Genomic DNA, 24,431 nt, shown 5'->3' on the forward strand with positions numbered 1-24,431 from the left:
TCAAGTGATCAGGACAGTACATACATACAACACTTTTCTTTCACTGCAGGGCAGGGGGAGAGAAAAATCTGTTCATCGATGCAGAAAAGCCACAACTTCCTCATCGATTAGCCTCATTGACCCCTTGTACAGTCAATATCTAATGAGGTTGCCACGAGCAGCACCGCAGATATTACGATGAGAGAGATGAAAGACTTCGCTCTCACACAGTCACACACAGTATCTGTGCATGTGCACAGGTTTGCTTTACGCTGTTACAGTGTGGTAGGTATGGCCCAAAACAGCTGAGAAGTTTAGTCTTGCGCTTCAATGCTCTTTGTTGTTGGGGAAATTGACCCACTATGCTGTTTACTTTGTGCACCTACGTCATATCGCTGAATCTACCTTTAAGACCTTGGTCATCAATAAGATAATTACCCCTCTAACACAGCAGGTTGGCAGTGTGAGTTAACCCTCTAATACAGCAGGTTGGCAGTGTGAGTTAACCCTCTAACACAGCAGGTTGGCAGTGTGAGTTACCCCTCTAACACAGCAGGTTGGCAGTGTGAGTTAACCCTCTAACACAGCAGGTTGTCAGTGTGAGTTACCCCTCTAACACAGCAGGTTGGCAGTGTGAGTTAACCCTCTAACACAGCAGGTTGTCAGTGTGAGTTAACCCTCTAACACAGCAGGTTGGCAGTGTGAGTTAACCCTCTAACACACCAGGTTGGCAGTGTGAGTTAACCTCTAACACAGCAGGTTGGCAGTGTGAGTTAACCCTCTAACACAGCAGATTGGCAGTGTGAGTTAACCCTCTAACACAGCAGGTTGGCAGTGTGAGTTACCCCTCTAACACAGCAGGTTGGCAGTGTGAGTTAACCTCTAACACAGCAGGTTGGCAGTGTGAGTTAACCCTCTAACACAGCAGGTTGGCAGTGTGAGTTAGCCCGTGAGTTAATCCTCTAACACAGCAGGTTGGCAGTGTGAGTTACCCCTCTAACACAGCAGGTTGGCAGTGTGAGTTAACCCTCTAACACAGCAGGTTGGCAGTGTGAGTTAACCCTCTAACACAGCAGGTTGGCAGTGTGAGTTAACCCTCTAACACAGCAGGTTGGCAGTGTGAGTTACCCCTCTAACACAGCAGGTTGGCAGTGTGAGTTAACCCTCTAACACAGCAGGTTGGCAGTGTGAGTTAACCCTCTAACACAGCAGGTTGTCAGCGTGAGTTACCCCTCTAACACAGCAGGTGTAGCAGTATGAGGCAGTGACCTGTGGGATAACAGGCCTGTCATCACCTCATTCCCAAAGATCACGACCCTGGGGGTCAGAGAGCAGATGAAGTGTACGACAGAATGGATCCAGCTACCCAAGCATGAAACAGTGGATAGTGTGTGTGTGTGTGTGTGTGTGTGTGTGTGTGTGTGTGTGTGTGTGTGTGTGTGTGTTGGGGAGGGGTATGCTATGTCTTACACCTGCCAGCTGCCTAATCCTCCACCCCACAGCAGAACAGTAACAGATGTGAAGAATCTCTGGAGTATTGGCAGTATATGTCCATTTGACTATAAGCTTAGCTTTATTACTGGGTTGGAGAAAGTACTCTAGTCACAGTTGGAGCAATACATTTGTCATAATGTTGAATATGATTCAGAATGAGAAAATCATTTTATACTAAAAAATGAGCTGAACCCAATCATTTATGGGTGGAGACAGCAGAATATGGATGAACATTTCGGCCAAGTTTTAATATAAAATGCCAAAAATACATTTAAAAAAACTAATATGAGAATGAAATTTGCAACATAATGACTTTGTTTTCAGCATGTCTGGTTTACAGAGAAATAGTCTACTACAAACTATTAAGCACACCTACTTTAAATGTTAAAGCAATTAAGTTGGACCCATAACCGATTAGACTGGTAAGAATACCATCTTAAACAAAACAAACTTTTACAAATACAAACAAAAGCAGTGGATTGGATTTGTCCTGTTGGATATTGGCTTATTTCTGGTTTACAAGAATTTAACCTCACATTTTGAGAGACTATTTGGCCATCTGATGCAATCGTGAGCGGATGAATAAATCCTAATAGTAGTAGGGCGGTAGAGATTCGCCTTGTTGCCTGGAGACGAGTGACAGAGCTCGCCCACAGCTAGAACAACGAGCCAGATATTTCACCGGATGTATAAATGTGAAGCATCCGGTTGGCGTTTCTGTTCAATACCAAATATGGTGATGAGAGGAAGCCAAGTGGCCGGCAGTGGGAGAAGATGGAACGAAATGGACGTTGGCCGATATTCTGCTAATTTTCTCATTGATGAAATATTTGATATCCATACAGTTTTCTGTAAACAAAACTAGAATATGAAGAGAGAAAAAACCCCAGAGTGGACTACGTTTTGTAGACTTTGCCCTTTGCCAAAGTTTCTAAAAATGGCTTTGTTTAGGAGTGCAAGGGCGAATTGAGTTAATGCACACTCGTAGGCGTTCCCTAACGGAAATGTGCAAATAAATGCTAAAACGCGCCAATAGGATCTCACTAACTCGTGCTTGGCTCTGCCCACATTGCTTTTTCTGCCCTCTGATTAATTTGCTCGCATTGGAAATGTTTATTTATTTTAATTTCACCTTTATTTAACCAGGTAGGCCAGTTGAGAACAAGTTAAAGCAAAGATAAAGCAAAGCAGTGCGACAAAAACAACAACACAGAGTTACACATGGAATAAACAAATGTACAGTCAATAACACAATAAGAAAAATGATGTGCTCCCGAGTGGCACAGCGGTCTAAGGCACTGCATCTCAGTGCTAGAGGCTTCACTACAGACCCTGGTTCGATTCCAAGCGGTATCACAACTGGCTGTGATTGGGAGTCCTATGGGGCTGCGCACAATTGGCCCAGCGCCGTTAAGGTTTGGCCGGGGTAGGCCATTATTGTAAATAAGAATTTGTTCTTAACTGGCTTGCCTAGTTAATACAAATAAAACGACACGCTCTGGTCTATCTTGGTTCATTTGTGAAAATCTTCAGCTCGCCAGCCTGTAGTCATAAAAACCGGAAATTAGTTACCTCTGGTTTGTTCAGCCGTTCCTATGGGGAAATAATTGAGTTTTGGGATACATGCCAAAAATAAGGTCCGAGGTTAACACAGGTTTAGGAGATTTTTATACATTTTGTTCTATGGGATAATATCAGTCAGTTAACATGACCTTTGTGAATTATGAAGCCTTTATGCGCTTACATAAGTGTTTTATGTGATTACATAAATGTCTCAGAAATCACAAAAAGTGACTAGCTGACGAAGATGATCTCCTAAACCACACCTTATTTTTCGACATTTATCCAACCCCCCCCTGCAAAAACTAAATAAATTTCCCGATAGGCTTTTGTACAACGATCCATGGCAGAGTTAGTGCCTACAAAAAGACGCCATGACTATTGCGCTCTTTTGAAAACAGCGCAGTCGTGCGTCGCGTTTGCCGCTCGGCGTCCATGATATTATGTGATGCATCTGCAGAGGATTCCGGAGCTCGAGCTCGGAACGGCAGCGGGAGAGAAGTAAATGCTCCCCCTCTACACTTCAAGTAACGGCAGGTAAAGTAAAACAATATTTTGCCGTGTACTTTAATAATATTGTTTACAAAAAAAAAGCGTAATGCAGCGTTTTTTTAACTTGCGTTCCTGTTAGTGAGAATTCGTGGCGCATGTTTTTTATTTTTTATTTTAAAACGTCTCCGCTCCCGGTTAGGTCAGCCTCCTCTATCGTTTCACAACAACTTTGTCGGAATGTTGTTGTACTTTGCGCTGATTTTGATGGGGACTTCTCAGTTTCATTTGTTTCCTCCACCGAATTCCCGAAATTGTATGGATTACGAATGTTTCGTTTTAACTTTAGGGAAATTACTTGCCGTTGATCGGAAAACCGGGTTCTGTAATTCCACCAACAGTCAACGGTCACCTGCCCACACGCCTACTGCTAGCTAGCTAACGGTAGAACTGCGTCAGGCTCATACTCACAATGTCATTCAATAATATGTTTAATATTATAGTTTCCCCAGTGTATATATCCTAGGCAGCAGATCAATCGTTTATAGGTGTTTTATTACCAGATGTAAACGACTAAGATAATAGTAGTTATCGTCCTAGCTAACGTTAACCTTTAGTGCGCTAGCTAACGTTAGCTGTCGCTATTCCAGTGAAAGGTCGGCACTTGCTGTTAAACAGGCTATGATAACATTTCCTCGTTTAATGAAACGTTAATTTCATTTAGTAAGCTAATAACTTACAAACGTAACGTTAACTAACACTAGTTGAATTTTGACTGTTTGCCATAACCCTGGCTAGTCGAAAGTGTGTGTGATCCTGCTAGCTAGGGTTAGCTAACGTTAGCTAGTGTCGAATATGAAATGGTTAGCTCGTAAAGAGAAGCGATACACCGCTAGCTAAGCGGTAGTTGTACTTATTGACTGACTGTCTCACATTGGCTAATGTGAACGCTGGTTAGTTAGCTAACTAACGTTATCTATCATGGAGAAGAATCCATGACTACCGTTCGTTGGCTAGCCTGCCAGGCAGCTGCCAGTGTCAAGGAAGTTTGCTCAAGCCACCGTAGCGTCTCCTGGCATCTGTAAGCTAGCTAACTAGCTAGATTGTAATCTACAGGGATGTATATTATATGGTGCAAGCCCGACGTTCGACCACATTTTATTTGATCAGCTGTGTTGGCCATAGCAATATGTTGCAAACGTTAGCGTGATATTTTCGACAACTATATTGCTGTTATAGTTAAGTTTGTGTTGACTGCTAACTCTTTGTACCCAGTTTACCAATTTTGTTGCTGGATGAAATATTTGTATGGGAATGCCTACTATGGCCACCTACTGTAAAGCTTCTTATCTCTTGCCCTTTTGATGCCTATAACGGGTAACCCATAACACGCCTCTGTTATTGAGTGACAAGAAGGCCAACCTATCATATCGGTTCAGCTTCCATTTGCTCTTCGTCATTCCCCGGGCTAATCCACTATCAGGCCACAAAAACGAGTGGTGAGAGCCGGTGTGTATGCTGCCATATGAAACAGATGCATTTGACAGTGGCTGGGCTTCCTTTTTTGAGCGCCTGACTGCATAACAAGGCTACTGAAACGTTTAGATCTTCATTTATTTTTATTTAACCTTTTTATTTAACTAGGCAAGTCAGTTAATAAGAACAAATTCTTATTTACAGGCCTACCAAAAGGCCTCCTGCAGGGATGAGGGCTGGGAATAAAGACACAAATAAATATAGGACAAAACACACATAGTATGGCAGATTATAATTTGATATCAATTCATATGCTTGACCAGTTTGCTTTCCTGCCGTACAAATTAAATCACTTCTCCGAGTATACTGTTAGTATAGGATTTATTATCATTTCAAAGGGTGTTAGGTCATTCTTTATAACTTGGTGCTGTTGTGGTCTTACATGCTTAACAGTTGTGGGGGTGATCACTGTCATGTGAGAGACTTTCTCTGTGGCCAGAACTCTGGCTGGTGTTGAATACAGACGAATTGCCTTGATCATAGGGTTAAAGTCAGCCTGGCCTGAGTCACTCCACAGTGGGACCTGTTCCACAACATCTCACCTTAACCACCCTGTTTGACATCAATGTTCCTAGCAGACGCCCTTACATAGGAAGACTCGCATAGCGTGCATGTTATGCATATTACTCAGACACACATCGTGGAATTCGCTTACTCATTGACTAGCCTAAAATCAAGATGCATTAGAACCATTGACCCTTGGGTCAGGAGTATAACCTAGGTGTAAATTCCTTGCTTTAAGTTTACTCAGCAGATTATTCAGTAGACCTGACTGACTGCCCTTAAGTGTGATGGTAGGAGGCCATATGGGAGCTTAAAAAGCTCACACCCATTACAGGATGCCCATAATGTAACTCATTTAGGTTCTTGTCATTCCCTAGGTTGCTGTCTGCATGGGTTAAGAGTGCGGGCTCTCTTAGGAGCCTATTAACAAGCTGGTGTCTGAGACCAGGACTATCAACAGCCATTAAAAACCATCCGTGGGGACAGACAGGCTGTAGATCTACTCTTGGGCAGGGTGGGGGCTGAGGCAGCCCATAGTAACCAAGAAATAATTTGCTTTGGTTCATTACAAGGTGTTCACTTCAGCACACCCTCATGTCGATTTATAATCCTCATTATTCCTATACGTTTTCACAGCGAGCTAATCTATTCCGTTAAATTTGAAATATGAATACTATTTTCTGTTTGGCTTAACATTCTTTTAAATGAATGGGGTCTCAATGCAACTCAAGTCACCTAGGTCAGATTTTTGAAATCAGATTGAACAAGGTCAACAAGCCGTATTATGCTAATTTTATCAGCTGTGTTGCAAGGAATTGCTTTGTGTTCTTTGTCATTCTTCTAAACCTAGGGCTTAGAGTGTACAAAACTTTAGGAACCCCTGGTCTTTCCATGACATAGACTGACCAGGTGAAAACTGTTATCCCTTATTGATGTCACTTGTTAAATCTACTTCAATCAGTGTAGATGAAGGGGAGGAGACAGGTTAAAGAAGGATTTTAAGCCTTGAGACAATTGAGACATGGATTATGCATGTGTGCCATTCAGAGGGTGACTGGGCAAGACAAAAGATTTAGGTGGCTTTGAACGGGGTTCTTCACACTCAACAGTTTCCCCTGTGTATCAAAAATAGTCCACCACCCAAAGGACATCCAGCCAACTTGACACAACTGTGAAGCATGGGCCAGCATCCTTGTGGTATGCTTTTGACACCTCCATCCATTCCCCGACGAATTGAGGCTGTTCTGGGGGCAAAAGGGGTGCAACTCAATATTATGTTACTAATGTTTTGTACACTCCGTATATCATGGTGTAGAAAAATAGGCCTACCTTGTATCATTTAAATGCATCACAGAGATGTGACAAGTTTGTTTCCTATCTTTCAGGTTGTGCCGGTGAAGTAAGCCGTAGCCCAGCATGAGCCCCTCTGACTGAGACGCAAACACATCTAGTGTTTTGCCAAACTGCTGATAGCTTTCATCAGTTAAAGCCATGCCTGACGAGTGAAGTTACCTATTTGCTCACAGAAAAAAAACCAGCACCCTACATGTCTCTCCATGTAGCTTCCTCTCTGTGCATCCTGCTGGAGTAACCCCCCCCCCCCCCCCCCACCCCTTCCAGATAGGCTCTACTGCCCTGTCCCCTCTCCACACCACCGCCCCTCCATATCCGCCTGTCACAATGCCGCTCCACCTCAGAATGGCCAACACCTAAAGATTCCCATGCGTCCAGTGAGCGACGAGTCGGACGGTCCTGCTCCTCTTGAAAGCTTCTCGTGCCCCCTAACCCCAGTGGGCCCCCTGCCTGCCGCAGAGATGTCCCTGCTTCACTCGCTCGGCCCAGTGCAGAGCTGGCTGGGCCAGGAGCTGGAGAAGTGCGGGATCGATGCCATGATCTACACCCGCTACGTCCTCAGCCTGCTCCTGCATGATAATTACGACCTGCAGGATCAGGTAGGTGTCCAGCAGTAACAATGTCTTGTCTTACGAACATGATGGTATCTAGTTCCCCCACCTAGTTAAGCATACACCTAGTCAATGAAGAAGAGGCTCTGTTTAGTAATGATTTGAGTCAGTTTGTTTTGTGGTTTAAGCGAACCTAATGATTAAATCCACCTATTTTATTTCTTGGTCTTTCAATATTTTAAAACATGCGTTTCCCTATCCTGTGTAGACGAGCTGTCCGGTTAAATAACTGATGTGGATGTTATGTGTGCAGGAGAATGACATCTTGTTGGGCTGGGAGAAGGGAACTGGGAAGAAATGGGCCAAGTGTAAGAAGAAAGGAGGAGGGACAGATCTGAGTCTGGAGGAGATAAAGAAACAAGCCGCTGTGCAATGCCTGCGTTCAGCATCTGATGAAGTAAGTGCCTGTTCCACCCTGGTGTAGCAACAAATTGGTTCTCTTCACCCTGTTTTTGTGCGCGCATGTGGTCTTCTCCCAGCATTGCTCATGCGCTCTTTGAAACTTCAGTGTTCAGGAGCAGAACATAGACTGATAGTTGGTACAGCAGTTCAGTGGTTCTTTTTAAATACACCAGCCTGTAAGCTACAAAGCTGAACATGTTGAATCAATGAAGAAAGCAGGAACCATGTATGTGTGTAAATTGTTTAATGATCCGTGTCTGTCAGGAATTTATTACTGTAATTCTGCGCCTTTGCCTGTTGAACTTCAGTCATGCATATATTAATTGCGTAAATCATGGTGAACGATCATTGCATAAAGCAAATTCCCTGTGAGGGGTACACCATTGAACAACCGTCACTATCATCATGTGATACTTGGCATTGGCCAGGCTCATTTTGTGATCACTCTCTTGGATTTTTCACAGTCCGTGTGATATAATGTGAGTTTACTGGCAAAAGGTTGAATTGATTTCAGTAGAGGAAAGAATTGTGACACGGTGAAAGACTCCATTTCCTCTCACACTTTAAAACACAGTATTGAGATTATATTATGGGTGACCTTGCAGAGGTGTCCTTACATCTACGTTCACAGTTTTAATAAGCCTGCATTATATTCTTTCTGTGCTGTTTTATTCATTTAAAAAAAAAAAGAAGCAAAATCTGACTATTTGCTGCTGTTTTTCTTTACTGGTCGGTTCGTTTGGCAGTAGTATAGTATCGGAGGTAGCCAGTAGTGGAGAGGGAGCGTGAGGGTGTGTTGGGGGAAGGGTCTGCAAGGCTGAGTGAGCTGCTCTCTAGGTACTGGACTCTGCAGTCCATTTTTTTTTTTAAATGTATTTTTTTAACCAGCACACACTGCACGGGATTGCAGCATAGAAAGCAGAGAGTGCGTTGCCTGTCAGCTGACCGGCGTTAGCACAATGATGCAAGAAGATACACACGGCCAGGGTAGAAACTTGGGTCGGCATGGTAAGGAATGTTACTTTCTGTTAGAGTGTGTGAGTTAAAAAGATTTGGACTAGTTCGACCCTGTTTATTGTGGTGGCTATTTCTGTCCTCACTAAATGCTGTTGCTTTTCTGACGGTGCCTATTGCCTACTGGTCTGTTGACATGGCTGTCTTTTTATATAGACCGGCTCGTTGCAGGCCTTGTTTACAGAAAACAGATTACTTAATCTTTGTTGACAGAGTAGGATATTGGTGGGTATAAGGAAGAAGTGGGTGACTGAGAGATCCTATGTTGGCCGATGTCTGATGTTTTGTAAGTGTTTAGATGGAAAGACGGTGGTTGTTTTGGCTCTGCTTAGTCATTTCTCCCTCATAGCTAAATTGAACAGTCATGTTACAGGAGGTCTGGCCTCTGACAGTCAGCTGGTTTGTCTTTTGTCAGGCCCATGTTAATACCCTCTAGTCAGTGTTATAAAGTTGCCTTCAAAAAAATAGTTCCAACCCTCAAATGTTATTTGGGCAAAAAGGCACGATATAACATGATCAATATACCAGGTTAAGGGCTGTTCTTATCTGCAACGCGGGGCGCCTGGATACAGCCCTTAGCTGTGGTATATTGGCCATATACCACAAACCCCAGAGGTGCCTTATTGCTATTATAAACTGGTTACCAAAGTAATTAGAGCAGTAAAAATAAATGTTTTGTCATACCTGTGGTATACCATGGCTGTCAGCTAATCAGCATTCAGGGCTCGAACCATCTGTTTTTATAATGTTGGATACATCCAATCACTTCATGAATGGTCTGAAAGAAGCAAATGTTTTATTGGGGTTCATTTGTTTGATTATTCTGTTTAGATTCTCTTCAATGGATTCTTTGCTAGATTCATTCTTAGATGTTACCATTCTCCCTTCTTTTCCCCCCCCAAAGAACTCTGGAATTGAGAGCCTGGTTGAGGAGCTTTGCTCCAAACTCAAGGACATCCAAAACAAACAAAAAGGTTTGTGTCTTGGGTTTTATACTTTTTCTGCCATTTTTATAACAAACTAGTGAATATGACATGCCTTATCATAATTAATTATCTCTTCACAGAAGAAAAACAGCTCAAGAAATCTGATGGATCTCAGTCTCCTGAAGGAGTTGAGTCCCCTTCCTCAAAGGACCAGGTTGAAATGTAAGTTTTACCCAAAACCGCAACATAATAATGTCCTGACCAGCTGGCACAACTCTTCATATTTGATTTTTGTTGTATGCTCATTCAAATGTGGTAATTAATTGTGTGCTTTGTTGTATTTTATGTATTGATCTTAATTGACAATGTTTTCTCATTGTTGCAGGTATTATGAAGCCTTTCCTCTTTTGTCAGAGAAATCTGTTTGTCTCCAAGAGATCATGACGGTGTGGAACAAGGCTAAAGCCATTGCTTACTCCGGTTCATCGTCTTCCGCTGCCCCGCAGACCAGCACCGACACCTCCTCCCCAAAAGATTGCAACAGTGATGGTGAAGCTGCTAAGGAGAAAACCCCTGAGGCATGCAGCACTACCACTAACCCATCCAGCCAGAGAACCCAGCAGCGACTCAGCAAGAAGGAGAAAGGGAAACGATTCCATGGTGGCGCAACAGCAGAGGACCGAGCCTCCGTCCATGGCAAGAAGCAGGTGAGGCACAGGTCAGAGGGCAAATATCGCCCTCGCTCCTGGTCCTCTGGTTCTAGTGAGGCTGGCTCGAGCTCCAGCGGGAACCAGGGCGACTCCAAGACTTCCAGCAGCAAGGCGGGCAGGATCAGGCACAAGTCCAAGGAGGTGTTCAGTAGGAGTAAGAGGGGGTGCCACAGTGGACAAGTGAAGCTGGCTCTGAAGGCCATCGATAAAGAGGAACGGCGGAATGCTGGAGGCAGCAGTGCCACTGGAGGCCCTGTGAGGCAAACACAACTCTACAAAAAGGGGAAAAGACCGCTGAAGGAAATTCGAAAAGATCCAGGCTGGTGGGAAGAAAAGGAGTCCGGCGCAGAGGCCAGCAACAAGGAGTACATGGAGGAGCCCCTGTGGTACACAGAGCCCATCACAGAGTATTTAGTACCTTTCAGTAGCAGAAGGAGCAAACTGGAAACAAAGTACCGGAGCAAGGTGGACTCTCCAGACGATTCAACTATGTCCACCGACTTTGGAAGGCTGTCTGAGAGAATGCAAGGCATCTGCATTGCCAACACAAGCTTCCAGAGGGCGTATCTGGCAGCAGGCACCTTTGTAGACGGGCACTTTGTTGAGGTGCCAGGTGACGCAGATGAGGAGGCTACCGAACTCAATGGGACCTCAAGCTGCCCTCCGCCTGAGGATAGTAGAGAGTTAGATGACGAGTATCTGTCCGAATTCACTCACTTCTATGAAGTTGATATTTATCAATCCATATTGGATCCTAGTGCCTCAGACTTGGTACAAGAGAGTCGAATCTTGAGCATGATTCGACAGAAGAGTGAAGAGCAAAGAGACTTTGAGGCAGAATGTTGTTTAGTGTTAGATGGACTTGAGCTGCAAGGGGAAAGTGCAATAAGGGTGGGCTGTCTGGATGCTTTGGGAGATGATGGGTTCTTCATGCAGGATTTGGAATACATGGCTCAGGTCTGGGCATGTTATTCATCCTCCAGCTCTGAAGATCTAGATGGAGAAAGCTTTGCAGGGGACTCTCCTGTTCAGCTCTCCCCTGCTTTGGATGGCGTTCCATTCACCATCGGCACGCTGCCTGGAAACCTGGAGGAGCCTCATCTCCCAGAAGCCACCAGTGAAGCTCCTCGTCTGAACTCCTCCTGCTTGTCTCTTTTTGAGCTGCAGTACGATAGCCCAACTCTTCCTTTTCTCACTGTTGGTCATGAAAACAACACAGATTCAAGTAGCTGTCTAGATCCACATTGTAACAAGCAGTCTCGTTTGTTAATATGGACCAAAAATAGTGCCTTTGATGAAACTGAACACTGTTCAAACCTTTCAACGCGAACCTGCAGTCCATGGTCGCATTCGGAAGAAACGCGTTCAGACAATGAGCAAATAAACGTTCAAACAGAGGAGTCTGCTCTAATTGGCAATGAAGAGATTAATTGTATAATCCCTCCCATCTCTGGTACATACCTAGAGGAAGAAATCCTGGACTTTTTACAAGAAAACAATGGTCACCAGTGCGAGGAAGCCAATGTAGGCACAGTGTCCAATCCGACCATCGCAAAGAAATCTAAATTGGAGTCCATTTGTGGAATAGCGTTAGAACGGGACGAGAGCAAGCAGTATGACGCTGGCTTGTTTTCAGATGACTCAAACCAACAGAGTGACAACTACAGCTCAGGGATAATAAAGGACATTTGGACAGCTATCGGAGATGGGGATCTCGTATTATCACTAGGAGAAGAGAACCCAGACGAGGGCTTGTTTTCCCAGGAGTCGAGCAGCTACCACTGCGGCTGTCTCGACTTGCAGACAAAGGAAGTTGGTCTCATCCAAGGGCCTCCGAAGGCAGTGCAGCGCTCGGAGTACCACCTGTGGGAAGAAGGCAAGAATGAAGAGCAGGCCCTCCTGGATAAAAACCAGCTCTCAAAGATGAATGCTTCCGGGGATTACATGACGCCGTCCAAGCCCTGGGACGTGAACCCTGAGAAGGACAACACATCGTTCATCCTGGGAGGTGTGTATGGAGAGCTGAAGACGTTCAGCAGTGACCAGGACTGGGCCGTGGTGCCGCCAGGCGACGCAAGAGGCAGCCTTCTACAGTGTGCCACTGCTGCTGCCTCGTCCTCTGGCTCAGACGTGGTAACCATTGCTGGTACAGACCGTGTGTTCATGAACACCGGCAGCTGCTTTGCCTCCAGCCACAAGCCCCTCTGGAGGCCCCTGGTCTCCTTCGGGCAGAGTGAGCAGGCTACTAAAGGAGGTGAAGATGGATTGAATAAGGGATTTTCTTTTATCTTCCATGAAGATTTACTCGGATCCTGTGCAGGCTTCCGTGGTGAGGAGCCGGGGATCGACTACCCGTTTGCGTCCTTTGATCTGAACAATCCGTTCTCGCAAGTACTCCAGGTAGAGTGCTCCTTCGAGCCTGAGGACATGGCTTCGTTCAGCCCGGGGTTCAAGCCCAAATCTATATTGTGCTCGGACTCAGAGAATGAAGCTTTCCATCCACGGCTATACGGCATCAACCGGACCACCCAGTACAGGGCCATCCGCATCTCCCCCAGGACTCACTTCCGACCCATATCAGCCTCGGAGCTGTCGCCCGGCGGAGGGAGTGAGTCGGAGGTTGAGTCTGAGAAAGAAGAGATGAGTGTTCCCATCCTGGCCCCACCGGATGTCTCCGACGACCCTCAGGCCGACCTCAAACCGCTTGAGGAGGATGCAGAAAACGAGGGCCCATGCTACGGGAAGTCAGAACTGGAATCTGGGAAATTCCTGCCCAGATTAAAGAAGTCTGGCATGGAGAAGAGTGCCCAGACCTCACTGGATTCTCAGGAGGGCTCCAGCACCCTCCTGCCAATCGCTGAGCAAGGGACTTGCTTGGACTGCGAAGCAGCGAGCGGACAGGTGGATGTCCCAGTCGACAAGATTCAGGAGGAAGAATCTTGCAGAGAAAAGGAAACCTGTAAATGTGCAGCAGCTGGTCAGAGTCCCACATATGGGAAAACCTATGACTTTGTTGAAGATTTGCATGAGGTAAGAATGTTATAGGAATGTCTAGGTGGGTTGGATCAGAAGTTACTCTACCTTTTTGACTATGAAACTGTTTTCCCTCCATTAGACTAATACCTTCCATTTTTTTAAAACTCATTTATAGTTCCCTCTATTAAATATTAGTGGACAGGGACTAACTGGCATCCAGCAAGATGAGTGCTGGTGGCAGAACACAATCTGTTCCCCCCTTTTCCCTGGACCTCAGTGTACAGGTAAGATCAAAGTTATATTAAATCTATATAGCTTTGGCCTACGGCTAAAATTACTTCAGAAGTATTGGTTTAATATACAGCTGGAAACTTTTTGAAGTTTGTTTGTTCCTGACATGCAGATGGGTCTTAATTTGGTCATATATTGTTTATATATAACCAAGTCTACTTAGTTTTAAACTGAATTACAAATATTTAATCGTCTTAGTCACAACTCTGCAGCATTCAGTCAGCACAGTCATTCCTATAAGTGTCAGCTGTTCAGATTGCTTTAGAACAGGTGCCCTGGTGCAAGTTTAAAATGTTGCCCTAGCGCTACACAACTGAATCAAACCAACTCATTGAGCTTTGTATATTTGATTCAGCTGTGTAGGGCTAGGGCAAAAACCAGAAGGTTCACCCAGGGAGGGGGCCCCAGGACTGAGTTTAGGATAACAATGCTTTAGAATAAATGCTAACGCCATAGAGCATGGGGGGGCGGCGGCTCTATCTCTCTCCCTCTCATACATACTCTGACCCAGCCCGTAGGGGTGTTCCCTTTCCTTTGAGAAATGCTGGTCTGTATACTGCCCTACGTGCCAGTGACACGATCTTGAAACAGTTTCCAGTTAACACACATTTTAATCAGTAATCAAATACAAACTTTTGTTTTGAACTCAGGATAAATGAACACATGCCCTGTTTACCAACTCGTGTTTCTCAGCCACTGTTTTTATTCTCGCAGGGAGCAGCAACATCTGAGAAGTCCAGCTCTGTGGCGAGGAAGCCTATCGTCAGGAAGATATGACCTCTTCTCCTTTGACTGCACCTCTTCTTGCAAAGATATGGGGGGGGGACCTCGCAACTTGGAAAACAATAGGCTTCTGGACAGAGGAACCTTTCCTCCACATCCCACCCTTAACTCTGCTGATTTTCATTTTACTAACTTGAGTCTTGTGTAATCAACAACAACAAAAAAAGGCCGCAAGTAGGAAAAACTGGAATATGTTCTACATGTCTTCATGTGATGCCATATCTGAAGGCGTATGCATTTTAGATTTGGTTTTAGTTGATTCTTCCAGACATAATTCCATCTTAATTAAAGAGTCAGTTAGATATTAGGGACAGTCTTGTGTTTTTTCCCTCCATCTGTTTTTCTCAATGGGTTTTATTTTTTTTGCTTTTGACCTAGGATACTGGTAGTTATGGTTTCCGATTGGTTGAGCATGTGCCTGTCCTACTAGTCTCACTCCTTCTTTTCTAGTGTAACTGCTGCAATTTCCTTCATCTGACTGGGATGCCGCTCTTCATAACGTAGTCTGAAAGCACTGCGTTTGCATCCCTTTTTCTTAATCCCTATCATTTAGAAAGTGTGGAGATTTGAGTAGCATGGGTGCCTTTTCTGACTGAAATGTGTGCACCTTGCCTCTCAAATCTGTATCAAAGACCCCCCCCCCTCAAGTGTGCAAAGTTGCTCTAAATGAGTGATTTTGGGTGATTGTCAGTTTTTCAGAACCTTAGTAGACACAGTAGAAATGGTTTGTAAAGTATAAATCCCCCCAAAAAATCTATGTTAAATGTACAAAACTGCTGTTCAATGCAAAAAGCAAGAAGAGAAAAAAAAAGCATGGTTGAGCTCAATTTGGGGTGTAATGGCCCTTTACAAAAATATTTAATTATAGCCATTTCTACAGAGGCTCCGATTTGCTGCAATTGAAAGTTTTTTTTTTTTTTTGTGAATTCCATAGTCCAAACAATTGGTGCTATGAATATGTTGACAGTTCTGTAGCCGTTTCGATATTGTGGCTGTGTAATGTAGATCCTGTAGTTTTTGTTTGTCGCGGCAGAGTGGAAGAATCGGTTGATCTTTTGGAGAAAATAATCGTGATTTGATGGTCCTCGCTTTGACTTGGTTTTTATTTTAAAGAAGAGTTAAGTTTTTAAGAACTTTAAACTAGTAAGTTAACTGGCCTGTAATAACAATGGAAATAAATAGTTATTTGATTTAAATCTTGTTATCAGATTGACAGTCTATTACAGATAATATAGTGTCAGTGTTCATCCTACTGTAAGGTCTCCAGCAGAAGCAGGATTTTAAAGGCAATGTATTTCTACCCAGACACTACTTAACTTAAAAGAGCGCAATATAAAACATTCACGGAAAAGTTGATCAACCAAAAATAACAAAATTCCACCGTACAACTTTTTTTTATCCTTTTCAAGTATCCAGAAATGTCTCACTTTTGTGTGAGTACGTGTCTGCATTGAACACGTCTAGATGTTGGTTTAAATGACATTGTGTTCGAATTTTATCAAAAGAAATGTAATACACATTCACAAGAATGCAAATACATTTGTGCCCCACAACCCCTCGAAGTTGACGTGCACAAACTAAGTTTAATCAGAGGCCCGACGATGTTTGAGTGATTGTTTCTGTCGCCTGTGCATTGACTATTAAATCCTGAGTTAACACACATGTTTAGACGAAATGCATTTTGATTTCTATGTGCGTTGTGTGTCTTTATCACTGCAGTGGTTTATTTCGGTTTTTGGTTCTCTCCTTCCACTTCAAAATATTTGTTTTCGTCCTCAGAAAACCGAGGAATTGAAGCACAGTTACCATCCCTCCATGTTCTCTTGTGACGCATCCGCTGTGCAGTCCAAAATATGTCCGCCAACAATGTGTGCATACTGGTTCTAATGCACTGTCACAAAGCACAGGGTCTCCATTGTGAGCACAGTCATTGAGCCTAAGTTTTTTTTTTTTAAATTATTATTCATCGACCTCTTAATGGACAGTCGTATCTTGAGTTGGTTTGGAAAATGGCAAAGTCAAATAACAATCCATTTCAATATGCCAGGCCTCAGTCTGCCCTGTAATTGTGGTGTTTGTTCTTAACTTGTGTTCAACCAATCAAAACTTGAATGAAAGACTGCTCTGAAAAATGTCAGGCTACTTTCAATTGTATTTTATTTAGACAGTTATCAGTCACTCAGGAATACTTAAATACTAAATGTTTTTTCAAAGTAGGTGGAAAACACTTAATTCTGTGGCAGTGCATCAGTACTTTCATTCAAGCATTAATTTATTACTGAAACTTTATTTGAGGAAAAACTAAACAGGCTTTTATTAATCCCAAGCTTCCTACAGAGTTAATTGTACAGCACATAGTTTTAGAGCTGAGCCCGACCGAGCCGTTTTGAGATTGCCTAAGCAATTTGAGGGACTTTTTCTTGGTCCTCGGTCATATGCAATCTTGGCGCATGCAAACTTTTAAACATTCAAGTGGAGGAAAGTCACTGTTTATTTAGCATGACTTATTTTTCAGTATGGGAGAGCTGAGAAAATAAAGATTGAACTGTTATGGAGTGTCTTTTACAAATAAGAGCAGCATGTCAACACCACACTCCATCGAAGTTAAATAAAACCGGTTTTGTATATGACAATAAGTACAGGCCAGGGTAAAGCAGTGACTTTATTTTTTTTATTTCATTTTTACTTTGTGTGTAGATGTGAGAGACCGAGTCGCAGCCCCTACATGGGAGTTTGAAGGAAATGCATTCATTTGTTTTTCTGTTTATATATTGAGGGAAAATTTTGAGAATGCATCGAGAGCGACTATGCATTTTGAAACTACATTGACGAAGTTTAACATTGAGTTTTGATTGGTCTGAAGGACATATTATATCCGGCACTGAAAACCAGAGTTTTCCTAGTCTTTTCATTCCTGCTAGATGACACCCTCCCATCCCTTTATCCCTCATCCTCAACTCCCATCTGTCTCAAGTGGTTGTATTGTTCTAATTTCATATACACCCTGAGTAAATTATTTTGTTTTGTTGTGGAGTTTCTTAACATCTAATAAAGGAATAAACCAAATCACCCCAGGTTCTGGTTTCTTATGTATTTGCACCATGTTCACTGTGCATCAGAGGGCTCTGCCAAGAGTTCAGCGTTTTCAATGGGCATAATACTGAAGTAAGTTGTTGAGAATAACTATCTAGGCCATCAAACACAACTCTGGACCTCAAAGCCAGTTCCCCTCTAATCAGAGACTGATTTTAGACTGCAATTATCAGCTGGAACAGAAGCAGCAGGCTCCGGACCTCGCAGGGTTAGAGTTGAGTAACCCTTATCTAGGGGATTTGAAATTGGTGTAAAGACAGACACTTTTCTCAAGGAGGCAGTATTCTGCAGAAATAAAAGTCCTTCCTGGTTCCACATTTACAATAGAGGGCTGACCGATACAGTAGTCCCAATGTTACAGCCTTGCTTACTGTATGGTCAAATATATTTAGAAAATGTACATGTTCTTGAATTTATGAACTGAAATAGACACATGATTTGGTCATGAAGTGATGCTGACTCTTAAATTATGGGTATCTAAAAGATTAAGTGAATGGAAAACGTGTGTTATGGTATTTTTGATTACAGAATAGCAGCCAACTGTAATCAAACAATACTCATGCAGAGAACACATCTTAACAAACCTGTTTCATTGTCACCTGGCTTCCTAGTATAATTCTAACAAGAGTCATGCGACAAGGTTACTGGACGAGTTGACCAGGCCACTTTGAAACTCTTGTACTGTTTCATGGATCGATACGGACATTGGATGGAAACGATTATTTACGCCTTGACGACTGACAGGTGAATCCATCGATGCTGTAGTCTTTCTTGGCTCGATTACGTTGCACTCTAGTCGGTGAGTTATTTTAAAATGGCGGCTGAAGCACCAAGACAGGTATGTTATTACAAAGACTGGATAAACTTGCCTAGTGTATTTATTTAATTTTTACCTATACAATTTGTGTAGTTCTTTAGTACACTAACATTTTAACGAAATGATCAACTGTTCCATTTTGCTTGAGTATAGGAAAAGGGAAGCATATGAAACCGAGACTTTGGCAAGTGCGCTAGCGAGTCGGTAGTCAAGTTTACATTTGTGACACTTTTAAGCCACAAAAATGACACACTCGTACCGCTCGTATTTTGACCTGTTAATGCCGAATGAGATGTTTTGTGTGTGTGCCATTGAGTCCTCTAAAAGCGTACTTAACGGAGACCATTTCCTCTGTGAACGCCAAGCTACGCTGAGAGCGGAGGTGAGGGTGGGTTGCAGCAGCGCATCATCATCATCATCATCATCATGGACCACCCGAGGAGCCAACAGCAACCAGCCGCGTCGACAGCCCATCTGTAGCATCAACATGGCACATTCCACCGAGGGGACCAAAGACCGGAGAGGAAGCGAAAGTGGTACGTAGGCTGTTGTTGGAATTTTATTTAGGCTGGAAGTGGAGGTTGAGCAACAGGTGGCTGACGTAGCGGGCTATGCAAATGAGTAGCATATTTAATAAATAGGCATTATTATTGCCTATGACGCACAATGCTGAACTAGGCAATGACAGTGTAGTTGTAAATGATCTGAAATTCATAATGATTGCCACTCCTTGACACTCTAGTGAAGCATGCATTCAAATGAATAAAATGTGTTTGGACCAGCCTAATTTTGCATAGCCTGCTGCCTACAGTCACTGTGTTACTGAACAGGATTGTCTAGTCTCTACTCATTACATCTCCATTGATAATGAGATGAAAGAACATTTTGCACTAGGTGTGTTCAGGGTGTGTTGAGGATTCACACTTGTCAAAATGAACAGGCCTTGACTCATTCAGTTTCACTGAGAGATGTTAGTCTTCAGACTGTCCAGGGTTGTCGTCTTCAGTGCAGTCACACTGTCAGTGTTGTGTGTACCAGAGATCCCTGTTTCATGGGTATGTATTATAATTACAGTATTTTGTTCTCTAGTAGATTTGCATAATTTTGCATGGTGACGAGGAAGTGTAGCATCTAGTCTGTGTATTCTATCTCAAGCATTGTTATTTGTGTAGCCTGGTCATTGATAGTGTTCACATATATGCCATTTAGCAGAAGCTTTTTATCTAAAGTGACTTAGTCATGCGCGCATCCATTTTACGTATGGGTGGTCCCGGGAATCAAACCCACTACCCTGTCATTACAAGTGACATGCTCTACCAACTGAGCGATAAAGGATTTTCCTATTCATAAGTATGCAATGTCAATGTCTTACTGTGAAGCTATAACCAACACAGGAAACATGCTCGTACAACTTTCAGGAACTGTCGCAATCATTCACATGCAGGCCACCAGTAGTAGAAATTACCAAAGACATCGTTTTTTTTTGTTGTTGTTACTTTTACCGCTTTTTCTCCCCAATTTCATGGTATCCAATTGGTAGTTACAGTCTTGTCTCATTGCTGCAACTCCCGTACGGACTCCGGAGAGGTGAAGGTCGAGCCAACCAAGCCGCATGCTTCTTGACACAATGCCCACTTAACCTGGAAGCCAGCAGCACCAATGTGTTGAAACACTGTACACCTGGCGACCATGTCAGCGTGCACTGCGCCCGGCCCACCACAGGAGTTGCTAGTGCGTGATGGGACGAGGACGTACTTGCCGGCCAAACCCTCCCCTAACCCGGACGCTGGACCAATTGTGCGCCGCCCCATGGGTCTCTCAGTTGTGGTCGGCTGCGACAAAGCCTGGACTCGAACCAAGAATCTCTAGTGCCTTAGACCACTGCGCCACTTGGGAGGCCTCACCAAACACATATTTAAAAAAAATAAAAAAAAAACACCGTGAGGAAATGACGAAGAAGTGCAATGTCATTTCAGTTTCTTACCAAAATAGAGAATAAGAATGATATGGTGTAATTTTCATACATATAAAAATGAATTACCGCTCGACCTCTCGGTGAACGTCCGGCTGGCTAAACAAACCGTTATCGTGATTAATGATGATCAATGTTGTCATGGCAACGGATGCATTTTTTTATTATTTTTTTATTTATTTAGATATTAAAATAAGCACATGCTTCAGTAGCACAGCAACAACCTGTGTGTGACTCACATGACAACGTCTGGATCAGGTTACAGCTGCATGGGGACTGTGACTGGGGCTTTAGGTGGGTTTAGTCTGTGGGAAATCACTGTTAAATTGGATTTTATACATGTACTGAAGTAAAATAAACACAATATGCAATCATTTCTAAGATTTTACTGAGTTACAGTTCATATAAGGAAATCAGTCAATTGAAATAAATTCATTAGGTCCTAATCTATGGATTTCACATGACTGGGAACACAGATATGCGTCTGTTGGTCACAGATACCTTTAAAAAAAGAAAAGTAGGGGTGTGGATCAGAAAACCAGTCAGTATCTGTTGTGACCACCATTTGCCTCATGCAGCGTGACACATCTCCTTCACATAGAGTTGATCAGGCTGTTGATTGTGGCCTGTGGAATGTTGTCCTACTCCTCTTCAATGACTGTGCGAAGTTGATGGATATTGGTGGGAACTGGAACACGCTATCGAACATGTCGATCCAGAGCATCCCAAACATGAGTGACATGTCTGGTGAGTATGCAGGCCATGGAAGAACTGGGACATTTTCAGCTTCCAGTAATTGTGTACAGATCATTGCGACAAATCTCTGGCAACAACACTGGTGGACATTCCTGCAGTCAGCATGCCAATTTCATGCATCCCTCAACTTGAGACATCTGTGGCATTGTGTTGTGTGACAAAACTGCACATTTTAGAGTGGCTTTTTATTGTCCCCAGCACAAGGTGCACCTGTGTAATGATCATGCGGTTTAATCAGCTTCTTGATATTATAAACCTGTCAGGTGGATGGATTATCTTGGCAAAGGAGAAATGCTCACTAACAGGGATGTAAACATGTGTGCTCAACATTTGAAAGGAATAAGCTTTTTGTGTGTATGGAACATTTCTGGGATCTTTTATTTCTGCTCATGAATCATGGGACCAACACTTTACATGTTGCGTTTTAATATTTTTTGTTCAGTATTCTCCCATGTTTTTCCTCTTCTCTGGTAGCACTTGGTGACTATTGCTTTGTGCCAGGGGCAGTGTATCTATCTACACATGCTCTCTTTCCACACACACACACACACACACACACACACTGGCGGCAGCAGCATAGTATCTCTTTCAGTTCTGCCCAGAGACCTTGAACTCTCCTCTGAACTGAGATATTTTATCACACAGACAGTTTCCATCAGATCCATCTCCAAGCAGCATGTGGTGCAGCCAGTCGGGAAGCTCCACACACTGACTCGGAAGCACTGGAACTTTGCATGTCTGTGCCTCTTAAAAATCAAATCATTTTATTTGTCACATGCGCCGAATACAACCGGTGTAGACCTTAGAGTGGAATGCTTACTTAAAGCTCTTTCCAATGTAATTGTAGTTTTACTGTGGTCAAGTCAAAGGGTTTCTAGAAGCTTGTGTCAATGCAATACAAGCAAAGCACTGTCAGAACAAATTCACTCACTTACTGATTTACATTTTTTGGGCAAATGCAATTTTGGATTATTTCTAAGACTCCCATTAAATGCGATGATGCATGGGTTTCTGACAGTCTCCCTCCCCAGGGGTCTTCATTTCACCCTTTATTTCCCTCTCCTGGACCTCAACAGTGAGGTCCCTTGTACCCTTGACTCCCATACGGCCTTAGCCTAATTGCAGGGGCCCAGGCAGGCACACGGTACAGGAGGCTCGTTCACGTTTTAGGCTACGTTTGTGGATTCATTTTCAGCCTGGTTACTGACCGGATCCTCTCTCACCTCCCTATATGTTTCTGCTCCATTGTTCCTGTTATCTGATGTGGTGGTGAGGGGGAGGAGGAGGAGGATGTGGTGGTGGTGGTGGGGGAGGAGGTGGTGGTGGTGGTGGGGGAGGAGGAGGAGGAGGTGGAGGGAGGAGGAGGTGGTGGTGAGGGAAGGAGGTGGTGGTGAGGGAGGAGGAGGTGGTGGTGAGGGGGGAGGAGGTGGTGAGGGAGGTGGTGGTGAGGGAGGGGGGAGGAGTTGGAGGTGGGGGAGGAGGTGGTGAGGGAGGGGGGGAGGTGAGGGTGGTGGTGGTGAGGGAGGAGGTGGTGGTGGTGGTGGTGGTGGTGGGGAGGAGGTGGTGGTGAGGGAGGGGAGTGGGAGGTGTCTCCTACTTTCATGGGTAATATACTGTTCTGGGTCAGTGATTGGTCTGTGGACAACCTAATCCCTGTCTTAGACTCCTACTTTTTCTCAGTAGTTTGGTTAATGGAGCTTGACTTTTTAGCTCTACTGACCTGTCAAACCAAAGCCCTCAAACTTAACTTGGACCTCTAAGCCAGTTCCACTGCATTTTTTTCATTGTTCCCCTCTAATCAGGGACTGATTTAGACTTGGGACACCAGGTGTGTGCAATTAATTATCATGTAGAACAGAGAACCAGCACGGTCCGGTCTTTGTAGGGTAAGAGTTGAATATCCATGGCAAATGTTATTCGAAAATGTTGTACTGAAAGAGAATATGTGGATATTAATGGAATTTTTGAAATGTAAAAATATTTGTTACAGGCCATCAACTATCACTGTACCATATCACATAATACTATTATCACTACTAGTAGTGACTCTCGTCTATAATTCCTTGTTGCTTTCAGGTGCAGCTGGAGGTAACTTAATGGAGAACGGCACGGTCCGCTCGGACAACCATAACCACCACCATGAGCACAGCAAGCCCCCACTCATCCAGCACTCCCTGCACTATGGCAACCCCCAGCAGGGATCCGATGAGCAGGACCTGGACCAACACAGCCTAGCCTCCCAGGACTCTGGCATCCCTACCCTGGAGATCAACCACCCCGAGCACATCCACGCCCAACCAGGAGACTGTGGCCTTACCCTGGGTTCCAACCACAACGACCAGGGCCCTGCTACCCTCTCTCTAGACGAGTCTGGAGACAGCGCTGGCCTCCGCAAGTCCTCCACCTTCCCCCGCAGTGGCTATGACTCGGTGCGCCTCTTCAGCCCCGCCCCAAGGTCCGGCGCTGGCGGCGTGGGAGTCGTCACCACGGGGATGGGCGGCGTAGGAGGGGGAAACCTTAACCGCAGTGACGACATTTCGGTGTGCAGCGTGTCGAGCTTGAGCACGGAGCTCTCAGCCACGCTGTCTGCGTCCAACGAGGACATCCCGGACTTCATGGTCACCTCCGACTCCAGCGCCATCGTCACCCTGGAGACGGACGAGGGCGACGCCGCTCAATTCTCGGACGTCACTCTGTCGTCGTCGCCAGGCGGTGACATTGGAGGGGATCTGTGGAGCCCACGAGGGAGACAGCTGGGGTCAGAGGAGGGCAGGCCCAAGAGGCTGGGGCCACTGGCTAGCTTCTTCAACAGGTACGATGGAAGTTATCACTCTGTGTGCTCTTTGACAGTCTATTTAGGTCTGTGTGCATAACTGAATTTTAAGCTCAGGTCTCCCATTGTCATAAGGCTCGATTTAGGAGAGATTTTAGTTGCACGTGTACATAGGATTCAGTGCTTACAGTAAACACACGCCTCATCTTTTCTCTACAGCTATACCACACTATACCACACTATGACAAAAGAAGACATTGCTCAAGATTACTGTGAAAAACTCACAAAACGAGTACATACCTCTCCACACTCCCAGAGTCCAGTACAGTGAACTTGTCCTGTGTAAAGTGTATATGACCTATGTAACATTTGATGGTTGAATGCATTCAGGC

The 24,431-nt window shown here is 44.2% G+C and overlaps 2 protein-coding genes across 2 annotated transcripts in view; both read left to right on the top strand.

Moving 5' to 3' along the window:
* The first annotated feature begins 3,372 nt into the window (after positions 1–3,372).
* On the top strand, positions 3,373–17,697 carry kiaa0232 (KIAA0232 ortholog). Its single transcript, XM_029759810.1, has 8 exons — positions 3,373–3,570; positions 6,948–7,514; positions 7,780–7,923; positions 9,847–9,916; positions 10,009–10,090; positions 10,254–13,608; positions 13,730–13,838; positions 14,560–17,697. Exons 2-8 carry the CDS (start codon positions 7,284–7,286, stop codon positions 14,574–14,576), a joined length of 4,008 nt encoding a protein of 1,335 aa, XP_029615670.1. The 5' UTR covers positions 3,373–3,570; positions 6,948–7,283; the 3' UTR covers positions 14,577–17,697.
* A 733-nt stretch (positions 17,698–18,430) lies between these two features.
* Positions 18,431–24,431, top strand: part of LOC115198117 (TBC1 domain family member 14) — a 57,558-nt gene continuing 51,557 nt past the window's right edge. Inside the window, exons 1-3 of the mRNA XM_029759811.1 lie at positions 18,431–18,559; positions 18,904–19,074; positions 23,343–24,078. Coding sequence (XP_029615671.1) covers positions 19,026–19,074; positions 23,343–24,078 — 785 coding nt within the window. The 5' untranslated portion in view covers positions 18,431–18,559; positions 18,904–19,025. The remainder of the gene's footprint in view (positions 18,560–18,903; positions 19,075–23,342; positions 24,079–24,431) is intronic.

The sequence above is a fragment of the Salmo trutta genome, chromosome 8 (assembly GCF_901001165.1).
Source record: "Salmo trutta chromosome 8, fSalTru1.1, whole genome shotgun sequence".
In the NCBI taxonomy this organism is placed as follows: domain Eukaryota; kingdom Metazoa; phylum Chordata; class Actinopteri; order Salmoniformes; family Salmonidae; genus Salmo; species Salmo trutta.

What these genes read in the sequence shown, in the direction of transcription:
- kiaa0232 (XM_029759810.1), top strand. Translation starts at nt 7,284, where the DNA reads ATGCGTCCAGTGAGCGACGAGTCGGACGGTCCTGCTCCTCTTGAAAGC. An exon ending in ATTACGACCTGCAGGATCAG is followed by an intron (nt 7,515 to 7,779) that starts GTAGGTGTCCAG and finishes TTATGTGTGCAG; the next exon opens with GAGAATGACATCTTGTTGGG. An exon ending in TCAAAGGACCAGGTTGAAAT is followed by an intron (nt 10,091 to 10,253) that starts GTAAGTTTTACC and finishes TCATTGTTGCAG; the next exon opens with GTATTATGAAGCCTTTCCTC.